The 13,345-nt window shown below is 41.5% G+C and overlaps 2 protein-coding genes across 23 annotated transcripts in view; one reads left to right on the forward strand and one right to left on the reverse strand.

Moving 5' to 3' along the window:
- Positions 1-13,345, forward strand: part of SNX3 (sorting nexin 3) — a 1,122,685-nt gene that overhangs the window by 444,506 nt on the left and 664,834 nt on the right. The window lies entirely within an intron of this gene.
- Positions 1-13,345, reverse strand: part of ARMC2 (armadillo repeat containing 2) — a 219,665-nt gene that overhangs the window by 78,847 nt on the left and 127,473 nt on the right. For all 9 annotated transcript variants that reach the window (XM_050789125.1, XM_050789130.1, XM_050789127.1 and 6 more), the window contains one exon: positions 1,585-1,661. In XM_050789125.1, coding sequence (XP_050645082.1) covers positions 1,585-1,661 — 77 coding nt within the window. The remainder of the gene's footprint in view (positions 1-1,584; positions 1,662-13,345) is intronic.

Here is a 13,345-nt window from a genome sequence, read left to right on the forward strand (position 1 = left end):
AATTACTATATCTAAGATTTTCCTGAGTAAAGAAATTCCCAATGGCACAAAAGTCATTTTATTGATAAAAAACTAAGTTTTGAAGATAACAATTTTTAAAATCTAGTATTCAGTATTGTAAAATCTCATGTGTACAAAAATATATGAAGAGTATAACAGACACCAGTGTATCCCATACTAGTTTGGTCAGATATTAACATTTTGCCAAATTTTTATCCTTTCCCTTATTTTAAAGAAATGAAACATTACAGATGTGTGGCTCCCTGCATCCATTCCCCTCCTCCCTCTCCCTCTAGGGGTTACCACCATCCTAAATCCCCTGGTTACTATGATTACACTTGACTTCACATGCTTACCACATGGCTGTGTATCCGCAAACAATATATGTCTTTGCTTTTGCAACTTGTTTCATCTCATATTATGTTTATACTGAATTTACTCAATATTACAATATACAAAAGCCCATGAGTTCACTTTTCTAACAACTATATTCTATTGCATGAATACATTTTGTATCATTTCTAGACTGTGGTTTATATTGTTACATACTTTCTCAATTAAACCGTTTAAAGGCCCAAAGGACGGTCTTAGTAAAGTTAATATAGTTTCATTTAAGTGAGCAATGTTGTTTTTTGTTTTTTTTTTGAGACAAGTCTCGTTCTGTTGCCCAGACTGGAGTGCAGTGGTGTGATCTAGGCTCACTGCAAACTCCATCTCCCAGGTTCAAGTGATTCTCCTGCCTCAGCCTCCCAAGTAGTTGGGATTACAGGTACCCCACTCCCTCACACCATGCCTAGCTAATTTTTGTTTTTTTTTTTTTTTTTTTTTTTTTTTTTTGGTAGAGATGGGGTTTCACAATGTTGGCCAGGCTGGTCTTGAACTTCTGACCTCAAGTGATCTGCCTGCTTCCAAAGTGCTGGGATTATAGGTGTGAGCCACCATGTCCAGCCAAGCAATGCCTTGAACTCAAGTTTTTAACCCAAGAACTATGTTAATGTTAAGTTTTGCAACTTCCCAAATGCTTTTACAAAATGATTTCTACAAAACCATTAAGACTGTCATCTAGGCCGGGCATGGTGGCTCACCCCTGTAATTCCAGCATTTTGGGAGGCCGAGGCAGGTGGATCACGAGGTCAGGAGATCAAGACCATCCTGGCTAACACTATGAAACCCCATCTCTACTAAAAATACAAAAAATTAGTCAGGCGTGGTGGCGGGTGCCTGTAGTCCCAGCTACTCGGGAGGCTGGGGCAGAAGGATGGTGCGAACCCGGGAGGTGGAGCTTACAGTGAGCCGAGATCTCGCCACTGCACTCCAGCCTGGGCGACAGAGCAAGAAACTCTGTCTCAAAAAAAAAAAAAAAAAAAAATGCCATCTACAGACGTTTGAGGCATCTGAGTTGGGTAGTGGTAAGATGGTAAGATTGTATGAATATAATAAAAATGTATAAAAATAAATGTTGATTTGTGATCAAATTGGACAAACTTCCTGAAGTTTTCAGTGAGCCAACATAGATATCTTCAGTGCAAACATTTTTCCTTTAAGTGGAGATGCTGCAGATGAAGGAGTGTGGGGATCCCTCACCTGCTTTGGTTTGCAGCCTGCTCAGGTCTGAGCTACTGGGGCGTGATGAGGCCCTCGCATGTCTCTTCCCCTGGTCCCTAGGAGAAATACATAAAACACTCAGCACAAACGTCAAAACACTTCTAATTTTGTAAATGACAAGAGTCTGCTATATACAGTTTCTTCTTTATTATTTTGAGATAGGTCTCACTCTGTCACCCAGGCTAGAGTACAGTGGTGCTGCAATCACAGCTCACCGCAGCATCAAACTCCTTTCAGCAAGTGATTCTCCCACCCCAGGCTCCCGAGTAGCCGGGACTATAGGCACATGCCACCATGTCTGGTTACTTTTTAAAAAACATTTTGTAGAGACAGGGTCTCACTATGTTGTACAGGCTGGTGATTTTGGGTCTCAAGTGATCCTCCTGCCTCAGCCTCCCAAAATGCTAGTATTATAGGAGTGAGCCACTGTGCCCGGCCAATATACAGTTTCTGAAGAAACCATCGAGAATTGTTTATAAGGTGGGGTTTGGTGCTCTATATGCTGTTTTGTTTTTGTTTTTGTTTTTATGAGATGAAGTCTTGCTCTGTTGCTCAGGCTGGAGTGCAGTGGCGCAATCTCTGCTCACTGCAACCTGCCTTAGCCTCCCCAGTAGCTGGGATTACAGGTACACGCCACCATGCCCGGATAATTTTTGTATTTTTAGTAGAGTCGGGGTTTCGCCATGTTGGCCAGGCTGTTCTCAAACTCCTAACCGCAGGTGATCTGCCCGCCTCGGCCTCCCAAGTGTTGGGATTATAGGCATGAGCCACCACCCTGGCCTTGATATGCTGCTTTAATTTACCTTTGATTTCCAAGTAAGATTTATCTTTTTAAAACAAGTCATATTTGCCTAACAACATGAAATACAGTTACTAGAAAGAACAAAAAATCCAGTTTACTTTGCAAATCAAAACAAAATTGGTTAAGGATATATACCACAAGAGGTCACTGTTACAGTTAAGAAAGAACTCTGGGATGCTTGGATTACAAAAGCCTAGCCTTCGGGAGCTGGGAAAGACCTCTGTCTCTTTTTCTCTCTTCCTCCCTCCCCTCAACCCTGCAGACAAAGAAATTCTGTCCCAGCTGGCCAGATGTGCCCAAGGTCACACAGTAAAGACACATTTGGAGCCTAGGTCTCATAATTAATAAATTCACTTCTCTTTCCACTACATAAAAATGTGCCCTGGTTCCATTTTTAAAATTAAATTAATATTCTCTGAAAATATTTATTTTTAGAAATATTTTAAACGTTAAAAAACTGAAAATAAATTTGGACAGTCCCCAGATGACAAATATTTTGTATTCCAAACAAAAGAGCAGTGGCTGGCCAATAGCAGGATTATATGCTCAGGTTTTTAAAAAGTTTTATTTAATGTAGAGAACATCTCTGAAGGATACAGCTTCTCTTTAGCCAGAGCTGACACTTAGAAGTACTGACTTTTAAATATCTGCACAAAATTCCAAAGTAAAAAAACACCAGGAGAAGCAGAGTGCAAGTTTTATATCAAAATTTCTTTTTGGCCATCAAATATAATAGTTGTCCCAAAAAGCTCACAGAGAAGGCCTATACATATGATAGTCCCGTGGACATCTGTATGTGCCCGTGGCTTCTGCTTCCTGTGTAGTGAGCCCCCCAGTGACTATGCTGTGTTGCAGCTTAGCCCTTGGCCTTTCCTACCGCCCTGAAGATTAGCTTCTCCAAATACCATTTTTTACCTCATAAACATGTTCCCCCTCCACTTTTTTTTTTTTTTTTTTTTTTTTTTTTTTGAGATAGAGTTTCACTCTTGTTGCCCAGGCTGGAGAGCAATGCGTGATCTCGGCTCACCCCAACTTCCGCCTCCCAAGTCCAAGGGATTCTCCTGCCTCGGCCTCCTGAGTGGCTGGGATTGCAGGCGTGCGCCACCACGCCTGGCTAATTTTGTATTTTTAGTGGAGACGGGGTTTCTCCATGTTGGTCAGGCTGGTCTTGAACTCCCAACCTCAGGTGATCTGCCTGCCTCGGCCTCCTAAAGTGCTGGGATAACAGATGTGAGCCACAGCGCTCATCAGCCACTCCCAACCTTTTTTTCTTTAAAAAAAAAAAAAAAAAAAAAAAAAAAAAAAAACACTTAACACATCCTTTAATCATAAAATAGGAAAAAGATGAAGCCAATTTTCCAAAAATTATCTAATTAATATTCAGAAACAACTGCTTTATTTGTACATAATAAAAATACATGATAGCAAATGTCCCAAGCCAATCAAAAATGGCTATGGGGATAGGGACCTCTCAAAGAAGGCAGAGAGAAAAGAATCAATACCAAAATGATTGATTTTGGTAAAGGTAAAATACCAAAAGTTTGTCAGGGTGTGGAGCCAAGGAAGTTCTCATATTTATGACTCCTAGAAATAACGAGAAGGTTTGAGACTAGGGACAAGGCCTTCCTTTCAATATATACAACTGCCCTATACAACTATTAAAATCAAGCAAGATACTTTTCAACTGACGGGCTTCCAAAGTCAATGGTCCACTCTCCCTGCGGTCATGGTCAGTGATGAGGTTGCCTACATAAATACCACACGCATGTATCCCCACTTCTAGGGGAAAAAACGAAGTGTCCTTCTTATATGCAAAAGCTCAGCAGTGCTGAGTCTCCCAGTTCTCAAGAAGAGCACAGAACTAATTAACTCAAGATGGATTAAAGATGTAAACATAAGACCTAAAACCATAAAAACCCTAGAAGAAAACCTAGGCAATACCATTCAGGACATAGGCATGGGCAAAGACTTCATGACTAAAACACCAAAAGCAATGGCAACAAAAGCCAAAATTGACAAATGGGATCTAATTAAACTAAAGAGCTTCTGCATAGCAAAAGAAACTATCATCAGAGTGAACAGGCAACCTACGGAATGGAAGAAAATTTTTGCAATTTATCCGTCTGACAAAGGGCTAATATCCAGAATCTACAAAGAACTTAAACAAATTTACAAGAAAAAAACAAACAACCCCATCAAAAAATGGGTGAAGGATATGAACAGACACTTCTCAAAAGAAGACATTTATGCGGCCAACAAATATATTTTAAAAAACATCATCATCACTGGTCATTAGAGAAATGCAAATCAAAACCACAATGAGATATCATCTCATGCCAGTTAGAATGGCAATCATTAAAAAGTCAGGAAATAGGCCAGGTGCAGTGGCTCAAGCCTGTAATCCCAGCACTTTGGGAGGCCGAGATGGGCGGATCACGAGGTTAGGAGATTGAGACCATCCTGGCTAACATGTTGAAACCCCGTCTCTACTAAAAAAAAATACAAAAAACTAGCCGGGCAACGTGGCGGGCGCTTGTAGTCCCAGCTACTCGGGAGGCTGAGGCAGGAGAATGGCATAAACCCAGGAGGTGGAGCTTGCAGTGAGCTGAGATCCGGCCACTGCACTCCAGCCTGGGCGACAGAGCCAGACTCCGTCTCAAAAAAAAAAAACAAAAAAAAAGTCGGGAAACACCAGATGCTGGAGAGGATGTGGAGAAATTTAGGAACACTTTTACACCGTTGGTGGGAGTGTAAATTAGTTCAACCATTGTGGAAGACAGTGTGGCGATTCCTCAAGGATCTAGAACCAGAAATACCATTTGACCCAGCAATCCCATTACTGGGCATATATCCAAAGGATTATAAATCATTCTACTATAAAGACACATGTACACACATATGTTTATTGTGGCACTGTTCACAATAGCAAAAACATGGAACCAACCCAAATGTCCATCAATGATAAGACTGGATAAATAAAATGTAGCACATATACATCATGGAATACAATGCGACCATAAAAAAGGATGAGTTCATGTCCTTTGCAGGGACATGGATGAAGCTGGAAACCATCATTCTCAGCAAACTAATACAAGAACAGAAAACCAAACACTGCATGTTCTCACTCATAAGTGGGAGTTGAACAATGAGAACACATGGACACAGGGAGGGGAACACCACACACTGAGGCCTGTCAGGGGGTGGGGAGCTAGGGGAGGCATTAGGGGAGCATTAGGAGAAATACCTAATGTAGATGACGGGCTGATGTGCACAGGAAACCACCATGGCACGCGTACACCTATGTAACAAAACTGCACGTTCTGCACGTGTATCCCAGAGCTTAAAGTATAATTTTTAAAAAGTAATAATAATGCTAGAAATAAAAAAGAGCACAGGACTGGGATTAACTGCTGTTCTATGTGATCCTTATGGTGTGGAGGGTATGTGTAGGCTCTGAACCCAAGCTGCCTGAGTTTGGGTCCTGGGTCTAACTTTTATCGGCATTGTGACCTTTTACTTGGCTTTGGTTTCCTCATCATTAAAAAAAAAAAAATTTTAAATAGAAATGGGGGCCTTGCTATGTTGACCAGGCTGGTCTAAAACTCCTAGTCTCAAGCAATCCTCCCATCTTGGCCTCCCAAAGTGTTAGGATTGCCGGGTGTGAGCCACTGTGCTGAGCCTGGTTTCCTCATCTTAAATCAAATGCAGTGACTCTGCTTAGTACAGCGACTGATGTTGGAAGAACTTAATAAACTGAGATTAATTTTCTCTTTCCTTATGAGTCAATAATCCCTAATCTAAGTGGTCCAGAGCCAAATCTTATTGAGTTAAAGAATGTGCATGGCATTGTCCTGATGAAGTTTAAAATCTACTCTGAGGAACTAAGGAACCACTGTTTTTTCATGGAAAAGTCCAATAGAGTTGTTAATAACGTGCTAGAATGTGAAGTTAAACAGATTGCAAGAACTAGAGGGTGCTAAGAAGGAAGTGATTAGTGAGTGGGAGAAGTGGACCACAAAATGGGCCTTTAAAGAGTAAAAGTTGGCCAGCATGGTGGCTCACGACTGTAATGCCACCACTTTGGAAGGCCTAGGTGAGATGATCACTTGCGCCTAGGAGTTCAAGGAGCTCAAGACCAGCCTGGGCAATATGGCAAGACCTCCCTCTAAAAAAAATTTTTATACTATCTAGCATGGTGGCACACAACTATAGCCCCAGCCACTTTGGAAGCTGAGGCAGGAGGATCGCTTGAGCCCAGAAGGTCGAGGCTGCAGTGAGCTATGATTATGCCACTGCATTCCAGCTTGGGTGACAGAGTGAGACCCTATCTCAAAAATAATAATAGGCAGGGTGCAGTGGCTCACACCTGTAATCCCAGCACTTTGGGAGGCTGAGGCAGGCGGATCACTTAAGGTCAGGAGTTCAAGACCAGCCTGACCAACAGGGTGAAACCCCATCTCTACTAAAAATACAAAAATTAGCCAGGCCTGGTGGCGGGCGCCTGTAATTCCAGCTACTGAGGAGGCTGAGGCAGGAGAATCGCTTGAACCCAGAGGGGTGGAAGTTGCAATGAGCTGAGATTGCATCACTTCACTCCAGCCTGGGTGAAAGAGCAAGATTCTGCCTCAAAAAATAATAATAAAAAAAAATAAAAGTTAAACCAGCAAATGACAACACTACTCTCAGAAGGGGAATAGCACGAGTGAAAATAAAGACTGGCATAAGCAGCCTGATACTGAGGGCAGGGGATAAGTGCCCAGGGCAAGTAAGACAGTCATAGAAGGTTTCTACTGAGAAGTATTGGGAACAGTTGCCCCACACTGTGGGTTGAGTAAATGAATCTGATTTGACAGGCAATAAGGAACTGTCATAGGTTCTTATACAAGGAAGTGATGGGATTTGGGGGTGTGCGATGACGGGAGTATTTAGGAGACTTGGAGAGAATGAACAAGGACTAATCTGAGGGTGACAGTGGAACTGGAGAAGAAGGAACACATTCAAGAGGTTCTACAAATCAAGGGTTGGCAGGATTTCAGGCAGAGGAAAGAACAGAATGTAGCCCTGGAGGAACAGGATAGCGGGGGAAGCCTACCAGGGTTTCCACACAGCCATAGAGCTGAAGTCCCACGGTAAGACTGAATGGGGAAGAGAGGCATCAAGAAAAGAAAATCACTCCGTTAAGGAGAAAAGGAAGAATAGATGGACTTACGTACTCAACAGCAATCTGTTTTCCTGTAAACTCTACTCATTGGTCTTGGTTCTACTAATTGGAACTGCATGAAACAAATCTTTGTCCTTTTCCTTCTTGATAATCCTGCACATATTTAAAGACGCTGCATTCCCCACATAAAGTCATCTCCTGTGGTTTAAATCCCATGGTTCAACCACTTATAGCTGTGTGACCTCGGGTAAGTTTTGGTTTCCTCATCTGTATAAGGGGGTGGTAAATAACACTAACCCCCAATGTGAGACTGTTGTGAGGACTAAATGATAGGATGTGCAATTGGTTGGCACAGTTCCAGGCACAGGGTAAATAATCCATGTTTACTATTATGATTGTGGTCATCGCTGATGTCATCAGCAAACTCCTCCAGTCCCTTCAACTGTTCCTCACATGATACCGTTTCAAATCTCTTCTAGGATACTCAGTTACTTGAAGTGAGTGTTTGCTTGTCTGGATCCCATTTAAAGTCTGGAACCCAGCACTCAGCCAAAGGTAGTATTGCTTGAGGACAGAGAGATGTTCTAAGTAACACTTCAGCCTAAAATGACATTAGCAGTTTGGTGGCCACATCACAGTGGTGGGTGTCTCTAATCTTTTCCTGCATGTGCACTAAGGCAGATTTTCCCATCCAGGTTGGGCCTTTGCTCATTCCTCCTAAATTCCACAGTGCTGCATTTGGCAAAGAATTCCTGCCTATCAGATGTTTTTGGATCTTGATTCAGTCATCCAGCAAAATTGTTCTTCCTAGTTTCCTGCTCCATATTATTAAAGACTGTAATTACATTTTTTTGGCAATGATTTTTCATGTACCAAAAATAATTTCAGAAATTAATTCTTAAAGCTCCTCTGTGAAATTCTTCGTAGAGGCAGATCGGCACTGTTTTGTTCGTTAGGATATCTTAATCGACAAATAACAAAAACCTAATTTTAATGGATTTAAACAATAAATGGAACTTATTGACTCACATAACCCAAATGTGGACAGGTAGGGTGGGTTTTAGGCATGGTGCAATCAGACCTTTGGCTGCATCTTTCTACGATTCTCTTAGCCCTGCCTTTCCCTCAGTTCCAGCTGTAACCAGGGTGGAGTTCTGATGAAAGCAAAATGGGTACAGCATTCCCAGGCCTCTCTTCCTCAGCCTACATGTTTAAGAGCAATAGCAAAGTCTTCTCTTACAATCAGTGAGGAGGGTCCTACATTTCACTCTGAACAGCCAGAACCAATCTGTGGCTATGGCAGTGCTATACATGGAGTGACTTGAGTTACCACTGCCCATCCATGAGTCAATCATGTGGAAAATATCTACTTCTGGACCACATGCACCCCAAAGAAATACAAGTATATTTTTTAAAAATACTATAAAATTAGCCAGGGATGGCGGCTCATGCCTGTAACCACAGCACTTTGGGAGGCTGAGGTGGGCGAATCATTTGAGGTCAGGAGTTCAAGACCAGCCTAGCCAACATGGCGAAACCATATCTCTACTAAAAATACAAAAATTAGCTGGGTGTGGTGGCGTGCACCTGTAATCCCAGCTACTTGGGAGGCTGAGGCAGGAGAATCGCTTGAGCCTGGGAGGTGGAGGCTGCAGTGAGCCAAGATTGCATCACTGCACTCTAGCCTGGGCAACAGAGCGAGACTCTGTTTCAAAAAAAAAAAAAAAAAAAAAAAAACTAAAAAATTCAGATTTTGCTGTAATTCTGACAGTTCTTCTAATTATTATGACTAAAGTTCTTTAGTCAGAGGTTAGCAAGCTTTTTCCCTAAAGAGCTAGATAATATATGCTGTAGGTATAGATAATATATAATACTTGGCTTTGTAGGCCAAGTGGGAAAATCCAGGTACTACGTGGCTACATTCACAACCATTTAAAACGTAATGATTTTAAAAAGTATATAAACCATTCTTAGCTCAAGGGCTGTAAAAAAGAAAAACAAAACAAACAAACAAAAACCAGATGGATGGCCAGATTTTACTCCTGGGCTGTAGTTTGTCTGTTTGTTTGTTTGTTTTGAGACAGTCTTGCTCTGTCGCCCAGGCTATAGTGCAGTGGTGTGATCTCTGCTCACTGCAACCTCTACCTCCCAGGCTCAAGTGATTCTCTTGCCACAGCCTCCCAAGTAGTTGGGATTACAGGCATGTGCCACCACACCTGGCTAATTTTTGTACTTTTAGTAGAGATGGGGTTTTACCATGTTGGCCAAGTGGGTCTCGAACTCCCAACCACAGGTGATTGGTCCACCTTGGCCTCCCAATGTGCTGGGATTACAGGCGTGAGCCACCAGACCTGGCTGGCTGTAGTTTGTTTATTCCTACTTTAGAGGAATAAACAAATATTAAGAAGTAGATTAAATAGAAGCATTTGGAATGTTTAAAAAGTCAATAAATTTATTTCCACTTTGGAAAAAATGACATGCAAGGAAATTGTAAAGGATGCTTATGGGTAAGAGAAAATTTAGCAACTTTTGAACTAAACTTATCCTTGCCATAAGAAAAAGACACTTCATTTTTCAAACTAGATTCAAGTTGTGTAGGTTCAAGGTAGTAAATGTTTTAGGCTTTGTGGCCACAGAGTTTCTGTCATAAGTACTCAACTCTTGCTGGAAGATGGCCATGGACAATAGGTAAATGATGAGTGTGGTTGTGTTCCAATACAGTTGTATTTATAAAAACAGGTAATGGGCTGGATTTAGCTCATGGGCCTTAGTTTGCTGATCCTGCTTTATAGTCTCTTCAATACTTCGACTGCAATTTGGTAATACCACCGGAGGGGTGGACAACGGAGGGAGGGTCCCCTCAGCATGTTTCAGAGCCTAAAGCACCAGATATACAGTTTCCAGACAGATTATCACTTTTTCTTTTCTTTTTTTGTGTGTGATGGAGTCTCACTCTGTCACCCAGGCTGGAGTGCAGGGGTGTGATCTCAGCTTACTGCAACCTCTGCCTCCTGGGTTCAAGCAATTCTCCTGCCTCAGCCTCCCAAGTAGCTGGGACTACACCCAGCTAATTTTTTTGCATTTTTGGTAGAAATGGGGTTTCACCATGTTGGACAGGCTGGTCTTGAATTCCTAACCTCAGCCTCCCAAAGTGCTGAGATCACAGGTGTGAGTCACTGCATCCAGTCAGATTATCACTTTTTCTTAATTACTAAACTTAAACACTCTACTTAAACAGCTATACAGAAACACTTGAAATTAAAGGACATGGTTTTAAAGGGATGTCTGTAAGATCAAAATTTTAAGAAAGTCCTCCAAGGTACTTAATAGTGTTGGCTTGGGCACAAGACTAAAATACACACACACACACACACACACACACACACACACACAACCTTGGCACCTTTTTCAATAATCACTAACTGGTTATTACTAAAGTTCTATATATATATACACGATTAGATATATTGCTTTGTCGCTATCCACGTTAGCTTAACTTAGTTAACCTTAAATTTCCTTAGCTTAAGAGTAAAGGCTCATGGTTTCATACTCCCCTTAACATTCAAAGCCCCACAGTTTCAAGGCACTGCATGTGAAAAGCCCTTGTAACTTGTCAGTGCTGCATCTGGGAGGACTTCGTTCAGTACAGGGAGCAGTGGCTGTGACTGGCCTCTTCTGCAGCATGCTACTGTGGTAACCAGTGCAATGCAGGGTTCCATCTCTTCTTTCCATTCTGAATGCCCTGGTGCCATGCTCCCCTCACCTTACGCTAGAACTGCTGCAACCGCTTCCCAATGGCTTCCTTTGTCCCAGGCTCTCCTCTCCCCATTCGTCCTTCACATAACTGACAGCGAAAGTCACCTCTCAGTGGTGCACCTTTATTTAAACAATGGACCCACATGCCTGGGAGTGGCATTGAAGGCCATCTGTCGTGTGTCCCTAACTTCCCTTCCAGACACGCTGCTCAGCACTATGGCTTGCAGCCTCAGGATGCCTCCTGCCACTGCCACGTCAAATCCCACCTCTGGCTTATGCTCCTCCTTTAGCCAAGAACACAGTGCTCCATCCCTCATGACAATCAACCTTCAAAATGTACCCCCAAATCCCAACTACTCTAGGAATTTTCCCTTGATCCTCAAGTCAGAGTTAGCTGCTCTGACCTCTAAACTCTCAGGATACCTTCTTTCAGTTCCCCTTTCATTCCTCCAGCATTCGAGTTCATCTTTGAACAGTGCTTCCAGACCTCGTGTGTGCATTCAATGCACTTGGAGATCTTATAAAAATGCAGATTCTAATTTGGTAAGTCTGGGGACCGAGGTTCTGCATTTCTAACAGGCTCCCAGAGGATGCTGATGCTGCTGGTCCAGGGAACATACTTGAGAAGCAAGGCCTGACATGCTGGTAAGCTCCTCAGGGACGGGGTCAACTCCTCTATCTTCCAAACCCTTAGCACAGGGCATTGCTTACCAGGAAATGCTTATTGGACAGAAACAAGAAGGGCCTCTACAAAATCAGGCCAATGTCTTGTCTTTTCCAAATGGAAAGTTTCTCAGCCACATTGCTCTTAATTTCTTAAAAGAATAATGACTTCATTGTTTTTGAAAAAATGATATATTTATTATTTTTAAAGGCCAGGCAATATAATAAAGTACAAAGAAGATTTTTAAAAAATTATCCAGGATCCCACCACCCAGAAATAAACATCATAATATGTGGTCAACATCATTCCAGACATATTTCTGCATATGTTCAAAGGAAAAGATAGAAGAATGAAAGAACAGAAGGGCAGGAGGGAGGGCAGGTAAATGTATACATATAAACAGTATCATACCATACATTATATTGTAGTGAAAAAGCATTAAGTATAAATTTTGCTTGAACTTAACAGAGAAACAGAAATTGAGGTGAAACTAAAGGAACTGTAGAACTTCAGATGAATGGGTCTTTACAAAGAAATAATAGTTTCTAAAAGATCTCTCTAAAGTTAAGAAAAAAGTAATGAAAAACATTAGGATGCTGAAATCATTATTTTTTCAAGTATATATTTCAATTTCAGACTTTAGCTACTGACAAATCTATTCCCCATTATGAATATAAAGAAATCAGTACTCACACTTCCTCCCAAGTACTGGTTTTGGTCATTTATATTACTACCACATAGTCAAGGTTTCTTTTCCATAACCAGAGTTGTTTAGTTTTAATCCAATACGAAAACAAAATCATTACTGTACTCACCATGAATGCTTTTACCATAGCTTCTTCATTTCTAGGTTTTGAATTTTGACTCATCATTTTGTTGTCTACAAGTTTTCTGGAAAGTGCATGAGTAGTATATTCCCTCAGTTCATTCATATTGAAAGTGTCTATCTGTTGCCTCTGTACAATTTGACTGGCAATACAATTCTTCAGTTACCCCTTATTATACTCAGGACTTCATAGACATTACTGCCTTCTGGCCCTGAGTGATTCTTTAAGAAAACCAGGGGCCAGCCTGCCGCCTTCTCCTTTTATGTGACTCGTTTGTTCAGCCAGGATGGCCATAGGAAACTTTCTTCATTTGCCCACCCAATCAACAATTATTCACTGAGTGTGTACTATGTACTGGGTAGTGTTCTAGTGCTGAGCACTGGTGGAAATGTCTTAGTGTGGATTATTCCATATCAAATTTTCTTAGAATACCATGTGTCCATTTGAGCTTCAGATTTAAGTATTTGTTCTAGAAAGTTTTCTTCTATTATGTCTTAATATTTTTCTTCTTTCTGCTCTGATCTCTTCCA

Source organism: Macaca thibetana, chromosome 4, assembly GCF_024542745.1.
Source record: "Macaca thibetana thibetana isolate TM-01 chromosome 4, ASM2454274v1, whole genome shotgun sequence".
Taxonomy (NCBI): Eukaryota; Metazoa; Chordata; class Mammalia; order Primates; family Cercopithecidae; genus Macaca; species Macaca thibetana.